Genomic DNA, 18013 nt, shown 5'->3' on the forward strand with positions numbered 1-18013 from the left:
ATGTCCAAATCTGAAGTTGATTGTATAGTGTCACCACACCGGGCAAAAATTGGGCTATTTGAGTTTAAATCCATACTCCCCCTATGGAAGACATCACCTTAACCTCCCACACAAGGGGTGTAGATTTCAAGTGGCATTGCCCATTCAGGTAACCAATGGTAACTACATTTGAAAGTCACACTCCCTGTATGGTAGATAAAGGTCATGTCTTCTTGATTTCAACTGGAATAGGCCAAGTGGAATCCAGGAAGCTTATATCAGGGACACTGTTGGGTGGTATTATATGTGGCAACACTATAATGTAAACCAACTGGCAAGACTAGGTTATACTGCTATAAACAGCAGGTATGATAATGGAGTAAGTAAGATATCTGAATCTCAAGATTATCTGTACAAATGTCTCCTAATCATGCCCATGGAAATAAGAGAATGCCTCACCACAGACACTTCAAAATTTTGAGGGAAATTTGGATTATTTTGCTTCCCAGTGTAATAAATGCATATCAAATTGTGGGGAATTTTGCAATTTTTGAGTCAAATTTGGTTTATCTTTGTGGGAAATAAGGGTGAGTTAAACATTACGGGTCCAAGTCATGCAAAATCAATGACCGACAGTGATAAATCATTATCGGGTTTGGTGAAGGAAGTTGAACATACTTTTTAGAATTGCATTTTTTTTCCATCAACATTTTATTGTCATGGTAATGGTAGTGAATTGATACCAGAAATTATTGAATAAGATATAGAAGTGACAGAATTGGTAATTTTTTTTTCACAGTACTCTGCTTTTCCACATTATGATCATCAAAGTTCTAGTTCCAACAGAAATTTCACACATTGCAAATTTGACTATATAAGGCTATCCCTGCATGTAGAAAATAATGTAGAATACACCTGCTATTATATGGGGGGTGTGTAACGTGTGAAATGGGGGGTACACTTCTGTTCATATACTAATAAACTGGGGATACGCCTGTGAATGGGGATATCCCCGGTTTACTTGCTATGCTAATGTGGCAATGCAACCCCCCTAGAGGGCACTAAACGCATAAGTTAGGCATGGGGGGGGGGGGGTGAGATCCCCTATTGCATAGTACAGAATCAGACCAATCTGATTACATACTATTTAATTGGGGATACACACACATGATTTTTTTCCAGCAAAGTAGGGATATATCCACACATGCAATGTTAAATAGCATAAGCACATTTGGATAGTCTCAGTTGGATAGCTATATGTAGATATCCCTGATTCACATGTTTTACGAGTAGGGGTTGGGGTGTGTGTATTATCCATAATCCATTTGTAAGTTGCTTCATTTGTGTCTTTATAAAACATAGTTCACATGTTTTCTGTACTGCTAGTGTACCCTTCATGTTTTTTTTTAAATAAGCATATGACTTCACACCAATTGTTTTTTCAGGGTGTTTTTGGTGTGACGTCATACATCTCTAGAAATAATATACCTCTGTGTAGATAGAATTACAGTTTATACATTCTTGACTTTAAATTACCTGTAGTTGTATTTTTATATATTGCAAATACACAATAAAGATACCAGCAGTATCCCACCCCACACAGCTGCAAGCTGTGCACACTTGTTGATTCAGCACTGTCTGGCATGGTCTCATTCGAATATACACATACAGTCTGTCCACATAGAAGTACAAAGTAAATAGATCTCAGAAACTGGAGGTATGAGAATAATTATTTCAGTGCAATGCGTGTGTAAATGCTTCTTTGGCGTGCCAACAGCTGCGAGATTTTTACTTGCCGAGCGCACCACACTCTTTACGCGTCACATTTTTTTAACACGCAGTGCGTGTGTATGACTGATAATGTTACACTACAAGATTTCTAGTGTATCTGCCTGCACAGGTAAATTGTTGCCAAGATACTTGACTGTTACTGTGCAGTACCAGAGGATTACCAGTATAGTAACAGTGTGGTACCACTGCTGGTGGTACAGAGTACCACTCAGTTACCTTAACAACACTGTATCTGTGCAGGTGGGTGCAATAGGAATCTTGCACTGTTGTGTATTGTGGGATGCTGTAAAATCTTCTTCAGACCACCCCCTCCTCGCTGCTGTAGGCACTGAAAAAAATCATGCTGCTACTTGCCCAAAATTGGACTACTGCTGCAAGTGTCGGTCCGTGGGGCTGCGTTCACATAGAAGTATACTATTCGGGTATACGGTGCACGTTTTACAGGTGCACGCGTATATAGTTAAATCGAGCAAGGCAATTTCATAGTACCGGGTCACATAAGGCTACGATCGCATAGAAGTATACTATTCGGGTATACGATGCACGTTTTGAAGGTGGACGCGTAGAGATTAAATCGAGCAAGGTAATTTCATAGTACCGGGTCACATAAGAGCTATTCGAAAAGGCCGTATACCTGCGCTTAGTATAGTATAGTGGGAATCGCAAGATGTTCGATTTTTTAGTGCAGCGATACCGTCCAAATTTTAAAAACCTAAACCATATGTGGGCAAATTCATTTTTTTAATTGATGCACTATCTAATTCTGCACATTATGACACCTCATTGAATGCAATGTGACCTCAAGAAGTAAAGTTACAAGCATTTGATAAGACGAAGAAAATGGGTAAACTGACATACTGATATTAAGCTATCTGAAATACGCTCATTCGATCAGGCTGAGTTCACATAGTATACTCCTATATGAACTCAGCCTGAACGAATGAGCGTATTTCGTATAGCGAATACCGAATACCGTATACTTCTATGTGAACGCAGCCTGGCTGTTAAGTGGTTTTCCACTCAGATTTACATCCTAATTTTGGGTAACCCCCCCTATATTGTTCAGTATTAGGTGCTTTTTTGGATTCATAAAAATTGGGCTACTTGAATTCAATGCAGTCTGGGAAACCATCTTGACACTGAAAAGTTCAGCAACACTGCAGGTTTTATTGGCACGCATAATAATGCCACAATGATTTCTGCATACAGCCAAATCAGTGTTATCCTTTCATGAATTTTTTAACAAATCAATTCCTTTGTTACAGTAGAGATTTATAAAAATAATAACAGGCTTAACCTTGAAATGACTATTATATTTACTGCATTATAAGGACCAATTCACAAGCTTACCTGCAGACTCAGTTCAAAGTTTTATTTCCAAATTACAATGATGTGATGTAAATGTAGTAGCAAATATGCCATAGTTGGGCTTCAACATGTCAAATGAAATTCAAATATATTATTAATCATGTACATCTCTTGTATCTAGATATAATTTGTATAATTTTGGTCAGTGAATTTTGTTACCATAGTTACGCATATATAACCCATTATTATATCGAATTCCATTATGTTATTGTGTGTATTAAAAGTGTCATTAAGCAAATTTGCTGCCTGCCACTTTGCATTTAAGTCAAATGTGCAATAAAATGGTTATTATTATGTTACATGATGTTTCTTGTTGATTTTTTTTATTCTGTCACAGAAAATTAGCGAATAAAACTTTACTAAAAGTGCCTGCCCATAAATAATCCCACCAGGAAATAAGGATAGAGACCCTTCATTTTTGTTGGGATCTTCAGAGGAGGGAGCTCTCTATTGTAAGTGAAATTTACCCAATGAGGAGCCTATAGCTATGTGCGCCATTACGCAAATATTTATGGTATTGAAGCATCTCCCTTTTCCCAGATGTCACCAATCAATTGATATTGGGTCTAATACCATACTGGCGTGCGCGATCAACTTTGCGTGACGATAGGCGTCCTGTACGATACGGCCAGCTCGCATTACACCTGAAGTTTGTCACGCCATAAAAGTAAAACAAAGATTGATTTCAAATTGCTTTGCGGTTTTTCCATATCTTTTGTATTTTGTAGTAACAAAACAAGCTGAAACAAAGGTAACCAGTATAGAGTTCCCATTTTAAATACAGTCCAACCTCTCTTATCCGGTCATGATGGGACCAAGCACTGTCCGGATAAGTGAATTACATGTAATTCTGCATTGACTGGCCCAAGTACTGAAATTGTGACAACAAATATTGTTTTAACATGGGGTAATAACACTAAAAGATGGCTTTAGAGTGCTTTATGCAACACAGATATGTCATGCTAAGCATTCAGAGCATGAAATAAGGTGTTTTATCACCTAATTTTATGCTCATCAAAAACATGTTTTCCTGTGAAGATTTCACAGCCGGATAACAGAGAGATCCATATAAAAGAGGTCCGGATAAGAGAGGTTGGACTGTAATTATTTTGTGGAAACTGGAGTGGAAGATGACAAAATTGAGTAGAAAACATGCTGTGTTTGGTGTTTTCACATCACAGGCACATGGAAAACGCCCATGTTGTTTGTTTACATTTGAGATCCCAATATCCATAAAGTGCCGTCGCAGGATAAAGGTCTAGTAAACCCCATTGAATATTCGCTGTGGTAGTGCACGTTAGTAACCAATGGTTACTGCTCCAAGCTTGGGCTCATACACCTGTTCCGAATTTTGATATGCCATAGGATTTGTGTTGTGATCATTTCGATCATTGGTTCGTAACAAAGAAATCGTGATCCAGTTGACCTAGCAACGGTCATATTGTAACGTGCACTACGACAGCGAATTATGCACTGTTACACAAGACAAAAATAAAATCTCAATCACTCACAATTTAAATAACTCTCATTAAAATTTATTTTATATTTATATCCAGCAAGAAAACAAGAAAAATATTAAAACGACCAACTTCTTATTGGTCCACAAAAATAAGTCCTGCATTCTTTGCTTCAATGATCAACATTGTATCATTAGTAACATAGAAACTATCATTTGCAATTGTATAACTCTTCATTTTTTTAAAAATCATTTTCTTAGAATAATGCACAATCACAAAATTTATCATGAATTGAATGTCATCATTTTGCTATGTATAGTATATACATATTATTGACATTATATTGGAGCAAATCATTTTTGCACTCATTTCTACACCAAAATACATTATGTTCAGATCTTTGCTAAAAGTACAGGTACTGTGGTGCTATCCTTTTGCAAGAACATTTATTGACAAAGTTTGGGGGACCCAAGACTTCATTCTACAAACACATGCAACACTATGTAACAAGCGCTAAATTTTGTACAATTTTGGTTTTTCGGGCAGCAACTATTTGAATTTCTTGCTTGTTTGACATATAGCTTATCACGTTTTCTATCATTGACCCAAAATGATAGATACTATATATCTCATGTTTTGATTTTGAGTAAGCTTACTAAGAGTGTGTATCCTTCATCTAAGTCTGCACTAAATATAAGCCTATTGTCATTGAGGGATTATACAATGACAACAGGCTTATATTTATTGCAGACTTAGATAGTAAGCTTGACACTATGAAGCCAGTCCAGTGCAGATCCGTCGGAACACGCTTTTCAATACGGAAAAAATGCTAACCTCATTGTGACATCATCCAGCAGCAAAGTTCATTTCCCATTGAAAAGCGTTATCCGACGGATCTGCAGTCGACTATTCTGCTATAGATCCTCATTTAAATAAAATTCTGCTTTCAGTAAGGTAGCATGGGGCAATTCGCATGATGACAGGTGATAGGTATGAAATTGGTTGTGGAATCGAACTAGAGACCTGTCCCTGTGTCGCTTAGAACCAATATGTCTGCCATTTCAATTGTTATACTGTTCCGGTTGAGTTTATTCGATAGGGTCTATAGGTAAACTCTGGAGGCTACATGAAGGTAAGACTACAAAGAATGCCAAATTAAAACCCACTCTTACAGTACTTCAATTTAGGTAAATATGTTACCGTAAAACCTTGATAGTTAGCATATGTGCTTACTATCGAGCGCTTTTGAAACATGCAAACATGAGGAGCTCCATTCACAAAAGTGTAAAGGGTTTTGAGCAAATCATCAATTCACATAGTTACATACGAACAAGTAAACCAGCAAATTTATGTCTCGGTCCCATTTAGCTCAGTTGGTAAAGCACCGGACTTTGGTACAATTTCATGTTTTCAAAAGCGCTCAATAGTAAGCACATATGCTAACTATCACGTTTTTACGGTATATGAAGTTGATTCTCTGCATTGATATCATGCTAAAAACCTATCAAAAGTATCTTTATCTGTGGTAAAGCCACAAGACATTAAGGGAATCGAAACTGACGGAATCAACTGATTCCCTTATCCATTAGGCTGCGATCACATAGAAGTATACTATTCGGGTATATGGTGCACGTTTTGCAGGTGCACGCGTATAGCTTAAATCGAGCAAGGCAATTTCATAGTACCGGGTCACATAAGGCTACGATCACATCTAAGTATACTATTCGGGTATACGGTGCACGTTTTGCAGGTGCACGCGTATAGCTTAAATCGAGCAAGGTAATTTCATAGTACCGGGTCACATAAGAGGGCACTATTCGAAAAGGCCGTATACCTGCGTATAGTATAGTATAATGTGCGTGTTCGATTTTAGTGCAGCGTATACCGTCCTAATTTTAAAACTAAACCATATGTGGGTAAATTCATTGGTTTGAATACTAGTAGATGCACTATCTAATTCTGCACATTGTGACACCTCGTTGAATGCAATGTGACCTCAAGAAGTAAAGTTACAAGCATTTGATTAGACGAAGAAAATTGGTAAACTGACCTATACTCGCTATACAAAATATGCTCATTCGATCAGGCTGAGTTCACATAGTATACTCCTATATGAACTCCTGATCGAATGAGCGGATTTCGTATAGCGAATACCGTATACTTCTGTGATCGCAGCCTAAGGGAATCAATTCAAGTGTTAATACAATTCCAGTCTTGTAAAATCAAGCCATCATCTGTAACATTTGCAGCACATCACATTAACAAATTCACATTTGACAGATTCTGATCGGTCATCTTATCAGCAAGATGCATAAACCATTAAAATTCTTCCATAAAACAGTAAGTTCTCTTTTCGATTTTGTCTCCAATTCCAATTAAACACATATTTTTAAAATATAAGACCAAATTGAAAGGAGAACTTAGTTTTGTAAGAATGCCTGATCTACAGAAACTAACTCTTCATTCATCAGCAGTTACTACAAAGACTTGAACAGGCCAACAGAAACTGTAACTCTTCATTCATCAGCAGTTACTACAAAGACTTGAATAGGCCTACAGAAACTGTAACTTTTCATTTGTCAGCAGTTACAAGACTAGAAGGTAAAATGTAACATTGACTACAAAAACATGTAGGAATATGGGGATCAAACAGATATACTAATCGTACTATTACTCATAGACAACAAGGATATAAATAGCATTGGTAATTGCTTGCATACATTGAATACAACATACAATACAAACAAGGCCACTGGACACAGTAACAAAGCTGGTACCCTCCATGTTGGCACATTGATGACACCTCTGACTGCCCAAGTACAAGGGGTACAATTCTGGTTTACCCTGTGCACCCTATTTTTTAGGGTTAGGGTTAGAGTTAGGCTTGGGGTTAGGGTTAGACTTGTGCGCATGGTATACCAGAACTATTCCATACAAGGGAATTGACCGCTAGTCCTACTGTTCACTAGTCCGACAATAAGAATTGCTAGTCTACAAAAATGTGTTAGTTCACTACCCAAAAGTTAGGGTTAGGTTAAAGGTTTGGATAAGGGTACTAGAGCACTTTTGACTAGCAACCCTTAGGACTAGTGGACCGTAGGACTTGCATATGTAGACCATGTACAACAGGCAAATCACAGGCTAATTCTGGGTCAGATTTTTGACTGGGTGTTATTCATCGCTATGGTGCCCTATAATAGCCCTCTGCTTGAAGATCTGGTCAAGGGTGACAGCGAGTGAAACATACAATGCAGGGTACCAGCGTAATGGACATGATACAAAATAGAACGCCAGGAATTATAATATAGTACACATATGGCAAGTGATATAGCTTGTGACATCAAAGATCTGCTCATCTGTGTAGAGTTTACAAGGAGAGAAATTTACAGTAAAAATGAAACATGCCCAAAAAAGTGTGCATAGATTTTGAAGTTATTGAGATCTTTTATGATACAGTATATGTGACCATCCACCACAAAGTGGTAGTAAAGTCGGCTCTAGGTCATTTTCTGTTTATTGCAGATTTTGAAAGAATTCACTTTCAGCTTTAAAATGACACCTCAACCAGCTTCATCGGACATCTGGAAGTGAAGTTATGGTTCATCTAATGTCAAATTCCTCATATATTTTACATAGAAATCCATATACTATTTTTGATTTATCTCAAAATGGAAAATGCCGACTTTACGACCAGTTTGTGGTGGATGGGCACATATGAGAAATTGCTACAAATGTTGCTTTTGTTACAAAAAATTAAAACTCTGATTCAGCAGCAGAAGTTTATGTAGATGGGATGTTTCAGTTAAAGACAGAGGTATCTTGTCTATTTAAAAGTTGCAATGAAGTATCACAGAAAGTTACAAAACAGAAGGGCCATTCCACTGTCTCTGGACTAATTATGAGTAACCAACATTTTTTCTTCTCTCTTGTAGCAAGTCATCAGAATTTTTATTCTTAAATGCACAAGAAAGTTCCTGCAATCTTATTGGTTCTTAATCGTGTGATATGACACAATATCACACACTTAAGCGTGTGTGTCGATGTGATACTCGTACATGTACGCGCTATTTGAACCAATCGGAGGTGCATAGCAACAACGGGACTGATCGATTCTAAGCCCTAGGTAATTGCTTGTAAAATGTAGGATTTGATTTGATTACAATTTGGTATACTTATGATTTTAAAATATATATTTGAATTGAAGTGTTTAGGAGTGAGAATAAAGGTATTGTTTTAGCCGCTGTCGTGCATCTATTGTCTCATACAAGATGCAACATCATTATTTTTGGCGTAAAACAAAACGGCTTCTCCTTGTTGTTTTACTTGAAATAATGATTTAGCCAGTGTTATATGAGACGATAAATGCACTCCAGTGGCTTAAAACAATACCTTTATTCTCTAAATATCACACTAAGGACACAACCAAAATTATTGACCTTGATACGACACCTAATACTGTGTGCCTTGCATCATCTACAAGAGAGAAGAGACACAGCGCTGGTTACTCAGCTTTACCTACCTATGTCCCAAAACCGTGGAATGTCCCATACAATGATGACCTGAAAGGTCAGGTTAAAAGTCAATAGCATTTCATATTGCAGCAAGACACATGCAAAATGTTATCACACCAACACTGGAAAGTTACAACAAATAATGCATGTTTTTAGGCTCTGTCCAACTTTATAAGACTTGATTTGCTAAATCATGCCACATTCATAAATGTCAAACATCATCAGGTACATCGATTTCCCCACACCATCTTGTTGTTTTGGATTTATGTGATTTGCAAATGCACACAAAGCTTTTCCAACAATTTTGGTGTTCTATGTGAGAGCGGACCTCTTGCTGTGTGTCTACATCATGGCAGACCAGGGTCCTACAACCTCTTGAGTGACAGATTATATATATACCCTGTACATACATGAACCAGTAGATTTGTATATAAAATTGATTGCGGTAGTATCACAAAATGCAAACAATAGTAACCAACATGCTTTCACATGTAAACAAGTTCATTGCTTCTTTTATCAATTTACGCAGATAGTTCTTGTTTTTCAGGAGTGTATGATGGTGCATGACTCCCAATTCCTCATTATGACCGACAAAGTATGGACACAGAGGAATAAGGGCATAAGCGCACTGTATTATACAAATACTATATGGCTAGAGGGGAAATAGGGCAAACTAGTTTTCCCAAGGTACTGGCTACGGGCCTATCACCCCAACCCCTCGGAGGGTGAGTGGTGATAGGCTGTAGTCAGTACCAACGAAAAAATAGTTTGACCCGTTTCACCGATTGCACCATGTAGTATTTGTTTTATTACATCTCTTACATAATTATTTATGAGCTAATGGTGCCAATTATTCATTTATTTTAATTTAAATAAATACACATTAACTTACCATTATTCATTGATACAACATTACAAAATCAAGTTCCAAGTTACAGTATGCTAACAAAGATTCATTTTTAGAAAGTAGCATCGCAGTAAAAATATTACGTTCAATATGGTTCTGACGTGCAAGTTATTCTGGCACCCAACTTTGACACTGGGATTGAGGTTGTAGGGGAATAGCAGAAAATATTAATAATCAATTGGCACCATTAGCTCATGAATATGCAAGACGTGTAATAATCCAAAGTGTCACCATTCCATAGGCATGCTATTTCAACAAACACTATCCATACTCTTGACTGCCCATGAAATTGGGTTCACTATTCTATGTTTGGATTTTGTAATAGCTGACTTTCAGAATACTGTATTTCCTCGAATAGTCGCCCCTGGGCCGCTGCATTTTCCAAAAAGGGTGGGGCCTTTATTAGGGGTCATTTTTAGAACAATAATTCCTGTTAAAATCATTAGGTAAAACTCACGCTGAAATGATGAACTATGAACTTAGGAATGATGACTTGCGATCCACTTTTGTGTTTACGACCAGATTTTCGCAAATTATTCATGCCATTAGCGACCATGTGTGCACTTTGGTAAGGGCTCATATTGAAATACCCTACCACGTTTTCACACAGAAAGAAGGCAGGATTCCCCTCGCTAAGTGCGCACCTTAGGAAAGCTCGGTTAGGAAAGCGTGCTCCTAATTTAAGTCAGTGAAGTGGCTAATTGCAGTGTTATAATCACGAAGGATTTTAACAAAAGAAGGCTAGCACAGGAAAGCTGCAGGATGGCGCACACCTTCCTGTGTAAGGGAAATTCAAAAAGAGCCCTAAGCTTACTACACAAGATAGCGTGGAAATTATCAGCATTTTTGAAACATCTTGTTTGAAAAAAGTGGTGGGGGCGTTTAATTGAAGCGGGAGACTATTCAAGGAAATACGGTAGAATATTTTTGGAGCGGTAGCGGTAATTTGGGAGTCTTGAATATTATTATTATTACAATTGTTAACTGAACACACAATGGAATGATAATACCCTCTGGGTTTACCCATCAATTTGTACATGTGTTTGTAAATGCCAAAGTCAAATTATTTAAACAAACCATGTCATAAAATACATCATACAACTCAATCTTATTACAACAAGCTATATCCTATCCCCTCCCCACCCCCTCCCCGAGTAAAATAAATATCAAAACTGTAATTATATAATTGGCATTACATACGCGTCTCACTATACAGATGATTTTAAAAAAGATAATTTACATTTACATTTTTATCACATTGTACATTTCAAACACAAGCAATCACATTCTCTTTCGTGCTGTTAAAAACTCACTTCAAATATTAGTGGGATAGTTTAAGTACATTTTAACTCAAGCGGGTAAATTATGTCAAAGTTGAAGTATCCCTTATTTCATGAAATTCAGTATTTCAACATAGCAATAGCGCATGATACCTGTCTACTATAAATTAATGCATACAAAAGGGAGCATATCGTCAACCTGCTACGGCAATTTTCTTCTGTCTACAAAAGGGAGCATATCGTCAACCTGCTACGGCAATTGCCTACATCTTTTTTAGTAATTTTGAGAACAAGTACAAAATATGGTTGAAATATGCATCAGTTATGTAATCACCATCACCCTATTCATTTCTGATTATTCCTTTTAATTTGTCTCTTCATTTGTTCTTGTGCAGATTGGTAAACAAATTATGTTTAAATGCAGGCTTGAACCATTTTTTGTTCTTGTTCTCAACATTACAAGAAAATGACCTTTTGAGATTTCCTGTTCATTGGACAAGAGTGAACTATAAATTCAGACAGTTTGGAACCAATATGTTAGTAACAAAATATTCCTTGCTGGACCAACTGTATTATGGGAAATCTAAAATTATGACATGTATATATATCATATGCTACTACTGCTAAAGCCAACTTAATGATACATATCCCACAATGCATCATACCTGCACACACATTGCATTTTGCTGCACCCTTAACTTGCACACACATTTCACATTTCACATCCTCAGAGGTCCGATGAGATAATATACAACTTTGAAATATAATCACTATAGACCTTTTTCCCTATCCCACAATGCAACATTCCAGGGGTCCACCGACAATATTCTGATGTTGGTGTTCTCATGCGCAGCTGACAGTATGTGTGTGGTATCCTGGAATAGTGCATGCTGAGATGTGGGGAAAATGGTCTACAACACACTGAATCATTGGATAAAACTAAACTAAAATAAGATTTATACAAAGAAGCTACAATAAAAAGAAATGTGGCATGTTTATTAACTATGCTACGCTTCAGTCAAGGATGTAATCACAGAATATGATTATGACTTAAAATAATGATATTCTGTAATAAATACATGGCCCAAAGCTCTCAATGAATGGACTTTCTCTTTCTCTATTTGGATTATTCAATTATCATACCCAAATATTGCCCAATTTGACCAAAGAGCTTTGAGACACATTTTTATTTGAGCGTAATCATCACCATTCTTAAGCCAATATGGAATGTTTCAGAAATCTATTAAATAACTCTTACGATACTTCGGGTTTCCATGGAGATTAAACCAAAAGAGAACAGACTCTGCTGTAATTTGTCGGTCGCAACACATAGTGGCATAGAGCGATTTTCCAAATTTTCCGTTTCACATAGTGGCGTATAGGTTTATAGCTAGCTATTATCCAATAATAGTTCTTGCTTGTTAACTAGTAAAGATACAGTTTAATAGTTTGAACCTTAAACTTCAATTTCAAATGGAATCGGGCCACTGAGAGATAAAGTGGAGGAGTATTGACTCCTTTACTAGTGGCATATCCTTCAAAAACGTTTTGCTCGGAGACATATTTTTTCCTTCACATACGCCACTATGTGTTGCGGCCGACGAATTGTGTGTCACTTATGGAGGGCCAAATAGTGTACTTCTGAATTATTTTGCATTGTGACCAGTATACATACAAATCTTTGTAGCGCACAAGCTTAAAGATGCAAATGTTGTTTTGCCTTTCAATGCTGGAGGCATACTATTTTGGTCTCTAAGAGTCACAAACAAATATGGCAGATTTACCATAGAATAGACCTTTCGGTAAATCCCATAAGCCTTTGCGAGTACACCTGAGATGTCGTCATTTAACGTCAGTACGCGTCACACCGATGCACACATCGTTTAGCGAACATAGTTACTACACATTGCAAATCGGCGTGACGTCAAATGAAGACATCTCAAGTGTACTCGCAAAGGCTTATAGGATTTACCGAAAAGGTCAATTATGCATCCATGGGTCAATTCTGAGTCGGTACTCTTTGGGTCTATTCTATTTTGTAGTGGTTTACCTTCCACACCACTGGTGTGATAACGTAATTAAAATATAGAGCATTTTCAAAAATAATTATAATAATGAATAGTGATTAAAAACATAAGGCCCAATATATGCGTTACTGTTTTGCAAAAAAGAAATAAATAAATAAAAATTGTCAATTCCAGCTGCACACCGTAAAGTCCAGCTTTGGTTTCCAGGGCAGGGAGGTTGCCGAATTCATCTGGCAGTTTTTACCATTCAAAACACCACTGACAATTTATTGTATGAGCAATATGGTGGCATTTTTACCACCCATCATCCTTTGTCCTTACTTCCAATATTTTGATGTTCTAATCCCATCAAGCCACTACTTGAAAATTCTCATTTCCCACTGTAATTAGCTATTCCATTCAAAGTCAACACTCCTCCTGCTGTGGACTATTTTGGAAATGGAATTAGCACGTTAACCAACTCTGTTTGAAACATACCCTCTGTGGAATTCAGAGGGTTTATGAAATTCAAATAGAGCTACCTAATGTGTCAAACTTGATTCCATTTGAAATTCATAATCCAATTGCGTAAGATATTTCTAACATCTTCCACATGGATTTTAAATGGATTTTAAATAGAATAGCCCAATGGAGTGACAGCAAGGAGCTACCAGTCAGTATCATAGTTATTTAGAAATAATAAATAATAATACTTTGTTAATGTCTATACCCTCATTAGATAATACTGTTCTTTCCCCTCTACAACTAACAAGAAACTTTATCTTAAATGACACAATTTGGTTGCATTGTTATTGTCATATTAAAATTCATATTATTGATAAGCAATATTTACGACTATACCATATATACTCTATTAAACGCCCCGGGAGTGTGACATTTTTGAAATGGGAGCGTATATTAGAGGTCTTTTTCACAACGATAATTCCTGAAAAAATTGTTAGGCAAGCTTAAAAATCATGCCGATATGACACTATGAACTTTGAATCAATGACCTACGGTTCACTTCCAGGGTCGATTTCATTTATGGCTTATCACCGCAATACCAATCATGTGTTGACCATGTTAAGCATACTTGCACAAGATAGCATGGAATTTTCAGCATTGTATGGCCGAAATTGATTTATTTTTGCTGGAAAATTGCTGGGGACGTATATAGAAGGGGGTGTTTAATAGAGTAAATACGATATACCAGGTTGTGCCAGTACAATGAAGTAATAGCTTTCTTCAGTCAGCACAATAAATAAGGCAGTAGTTCATTATATCATAACTTTATAGCCAAAGTGAGGGTTGATTCTGAAATTCAAGGTGACCATCACGACTAAAGATGTTTGAGATATCAGTGATGGCAATTGATGCAGAAATAACCAAGTTATAAAAGTAAAACTGATAGAAGGTACAGTTTGCAGCAATACTGGTTTATATATATCATGTGTGCGCATGAAAACAACCTTATTCAATCATGGTGAGTGCCGCCGACAATGGGGCTTGCTGCAGTAAACATTGAATCAATGATGAAAAGTCAAAGGCAACTATTAATTCTGTACCTTCCATCAGTTTTAGTTTCAGAACTTGTCATTTCTGCATCATTTGCAGTCGCTGATATCTCTAATTAAAGAAAACATCCTAGGTTACGGTCATTATGGTCACCTTGGTTTTCGAAATTGACCATAACTTTGGCTATAAACGGCAACCTTATTTATTGTGCTCACTATATGTGCTTAGCCTATACCCATTTTTTCTTGTTTTCTTCTGGTTATTAGGTTATTGTTAAAGTGCTACATTTGCATTTTTGATCTGTGCAAAACTTGCATGATTTACATATTGTTGTGGTTTTAGACTATTTACTATATTACTTTTTGGAGTGTACGCTTTCGGATTCTAGTTTTATAAAAAAACTATTTTCAAAATTCTGACCGACTGACCAAACATACAAAATGTATCTTGGGACAAACAAATTTTTCAGCTCTTAATGAGATGCCGTATTCTTAAGGTACACTTAAGTGCAACATATTCCTGGTATTTCTCCTTCAATAGTACACTTCAAAAGTTGCCCTGTTTTTCTCTCGCAAAATACAACATTCTGCCTTGTTTTTACAGGATATGCTACATCAATACAAGATGACCGGTGCATTGAATTTGTTATCCAATTTCTGCCAGGTGAGAAGAAAGAACAACATACACATCGAGAAAGAATTTTGGAAAAAGGGTTAGAATAATAGAGGCCGTCAGCCTTTCGCCATCTTGTGGGTACAAATGATCTGTGAGTTCATGGGTCGGACACTGCGCGCAGTCGCAGCTTGCCACGCATCAACTCGGTGATTTTGCTGTTCACGCATGAAGATCGAATGACCATCGCAGCTTGTACCCGCAAGATGGCGGCATATGACGTCACACTGATTACCTCTATAAGGGACATTGAAAAGGCATTGGAAAAAATTTAGGAAATAATTTGAAAGGATCACTTCACTACTTCTGAGATTGAATTCTTGACTGGAAATGTTTTGGAATAATTACATTTCAGGAGGTCCTGTTCCGATCTAGTATGGACCAGTGCAATCCAGACTAGTCCACAGCTAAAGTGGATTACTAATCCTGAGCATTTCAGCTCTATGCATGACAAAATACATAAAAGTTCTGCACAAATGTACCACTCATACAAACTCTCTGCAGTTATACCACATCTGCATTTGATCCCAGCATTACACATAGAGGAACAATATGAACATCTCCAGATTGAATCTGAGAGTGTTGTTAGAAAAGCCCCAATTGGCTCTTACTGATAAAATGTAGAAAATGCGAATCTCACATGCACACCCTCGAGTTTTCATGACGGACTTAAGGTACTTGGTTTTAGCGGCTCACATATCGTCACTGATGCTATATGGTTATTTGGCATCACCTGGAGTGAAAGAATGAAGAATAAGTAGTACATGTCATGTATCAAATAAACATAGAAATGACTAAAATGCAGACAATCACAGAATGTCTCAAGAACCACTGAACCAATACTAGGCTTGTTTGTACTCATTTTAATACTTCCAAATATGGTCATGAAAATGTACAAATCTGAAACTTGGAATTTTTAAAGAAAATTTGAAACTTGTTGTCTGCAGTCGACACCCGCGTTGGATAGGGTTAACTATAATATGCCTCTTTACAATGGCTTCCTTTACATTTGAGCACTGCCATTAGGGTCAAGGTTACCCCATGCTTAATTTTGTGGTTCCCTTCTGTTAACTTATGCTGTTCACAGGTCTGTCTCTTGTTAATTTTCACCATACATATCCTTTTCATCCATGTCATTTGAGCAGAACTAAAACTATTGATTTGGTAATTAGAACAACAGCTGTCATCCGATTAAAACCATTGTTGCCACAATTGTTTACAAATGCGCAACCAGCACCACATTACGGCAGTGACAGGCTGCATCATGTAGCCCATTTACCAGACAAAGGAAAAAATGACACCCAAAATTCTGCACTTTGGCGAGGATATCACCCAACTAAGCAGACTTGATGCACTAAACTAGCCTTTACAGAGTTATCAATTGGAAAAGTGGCAATGAAACACTTGGATATCACAATTGAGCTTATAAGAGTCTTAACAGTTGAGTTTAGCTGTGAAATCGGAAAACTATATGGAAATTACCATGGAAACATACTTGTAAAAGTAGCCCAATTTTAAGCAAAGTGGATGCTTTTTCTGAAACATGGCAGGCTAACTGAAAGTCACCCAATTGTGTGGGCACCTCTGGCAACCCTGATTAAAATCTGATGTTGCTTTTATTTGTTAACAACTGAATTCTAGGAAACTGAAATGGTTCATCTTCGATGCCCTTTTTAGTAAACCATAATTCTGTAGTTTCCAGCTTAGCCATACTTAGATGAAAATAACTGTGCGCTATCTGTTTTGAGGTCATTGCGTGAAATTGGAGGGGTTTGTTTAGGGCCAAGGTAAATTACTGAGGCAATGTTTAAAAAAAAACAAAAAAACAAACAGATTTCACGCAATGACTGTAAAACAGATGGGGCAAAGTTATTATTGTCATTCATTACCTCCTTTCACAAATTTGTTTCAAGAAAATAAACACATTGACTATTGAAAATGTATTTTCCGTTCACTGTTTAAATGCATATTTGATACGCCCTGCACAAGTAAGCGGGCTTACTTGCAGTGATCACATGCGTTTTTTGTGTGTTGAGTAGCAATACTCAAACGCAGATTATTTATGAGCAAGATTGGAACTATTACGACTTCGCAATCAATCGTGAGATATTCATAACCTCCGCGTATTACGCCATAAGTGCATCCCAATCAAATTGCTTGTTAGATGATATACGCACACCGGCGCGGAGGTTATTGATATCCATCAATTACCTCCGCGAACTTACGTGGTACAATGACTTCCGTGTGTGCGCATCTGTTGCGACGGAACACTTCACGCGCACGCAACTACCATATTTGCACATGGCGTGATTGCGCAGTGCTGTAATTGGTAAGTCCGTTTTAGCCTGTTCGACTTTTTGAAGGGCGAAATTGTTTATTTCAACAAATTTTGGAGAATAAAATCTTGAGGTTTGGTTGAGTGATGAGTTAAAAATGATGGTTATGAATTCGGTTAATAACTTTGCATCATATGTCGGGCATTGTGAAAAATCTAAACATTTTGCTTTGAACCTCGGAATATCCTTTG

At 37.1% G+C, this 18013-nt stretch overlaps 1 protein-coding gene across 1 annotated transcript in view; it reads right to left on the minus strand.

Moving 5' to 3' along the window:
* Window positions 1–12012: 12012 nt before the first annotated feature.
* LOC140135568 (phagosome assembly factor 1-like) overlaps window positions 12013–18013 on the minus strand; it is a 29135-nt gene continuing 23134 nt past the window's right edge. The window contains exon 12 of the mRNA XM_072157107.1: window positions 12013–16219. Within this exon, the coding sequence (XP_072013208.1) occupies window positions 16145–16219 (75 nt within the window). The 3' untranslated portion in view covers window positions 12013–16144. The remainder of the gene's footprint in view (window positions 16220–18013) is intronic.

This window comes from Amphiura filiformis, chromosome 16, assembly GCF_039555335.1.
Source record: "Amphiura filiformis chromosome 16, Afil_fr2py, whole genome shotgun sequence".
NCBI classification, from domain to species: domain Eukaryota; kingdom Metazoa; phylum Echinodermata; class Ophiuroidea; order Amphilepidida; family Amphiuridae; genus Amphiura; species Amphiura filiformis.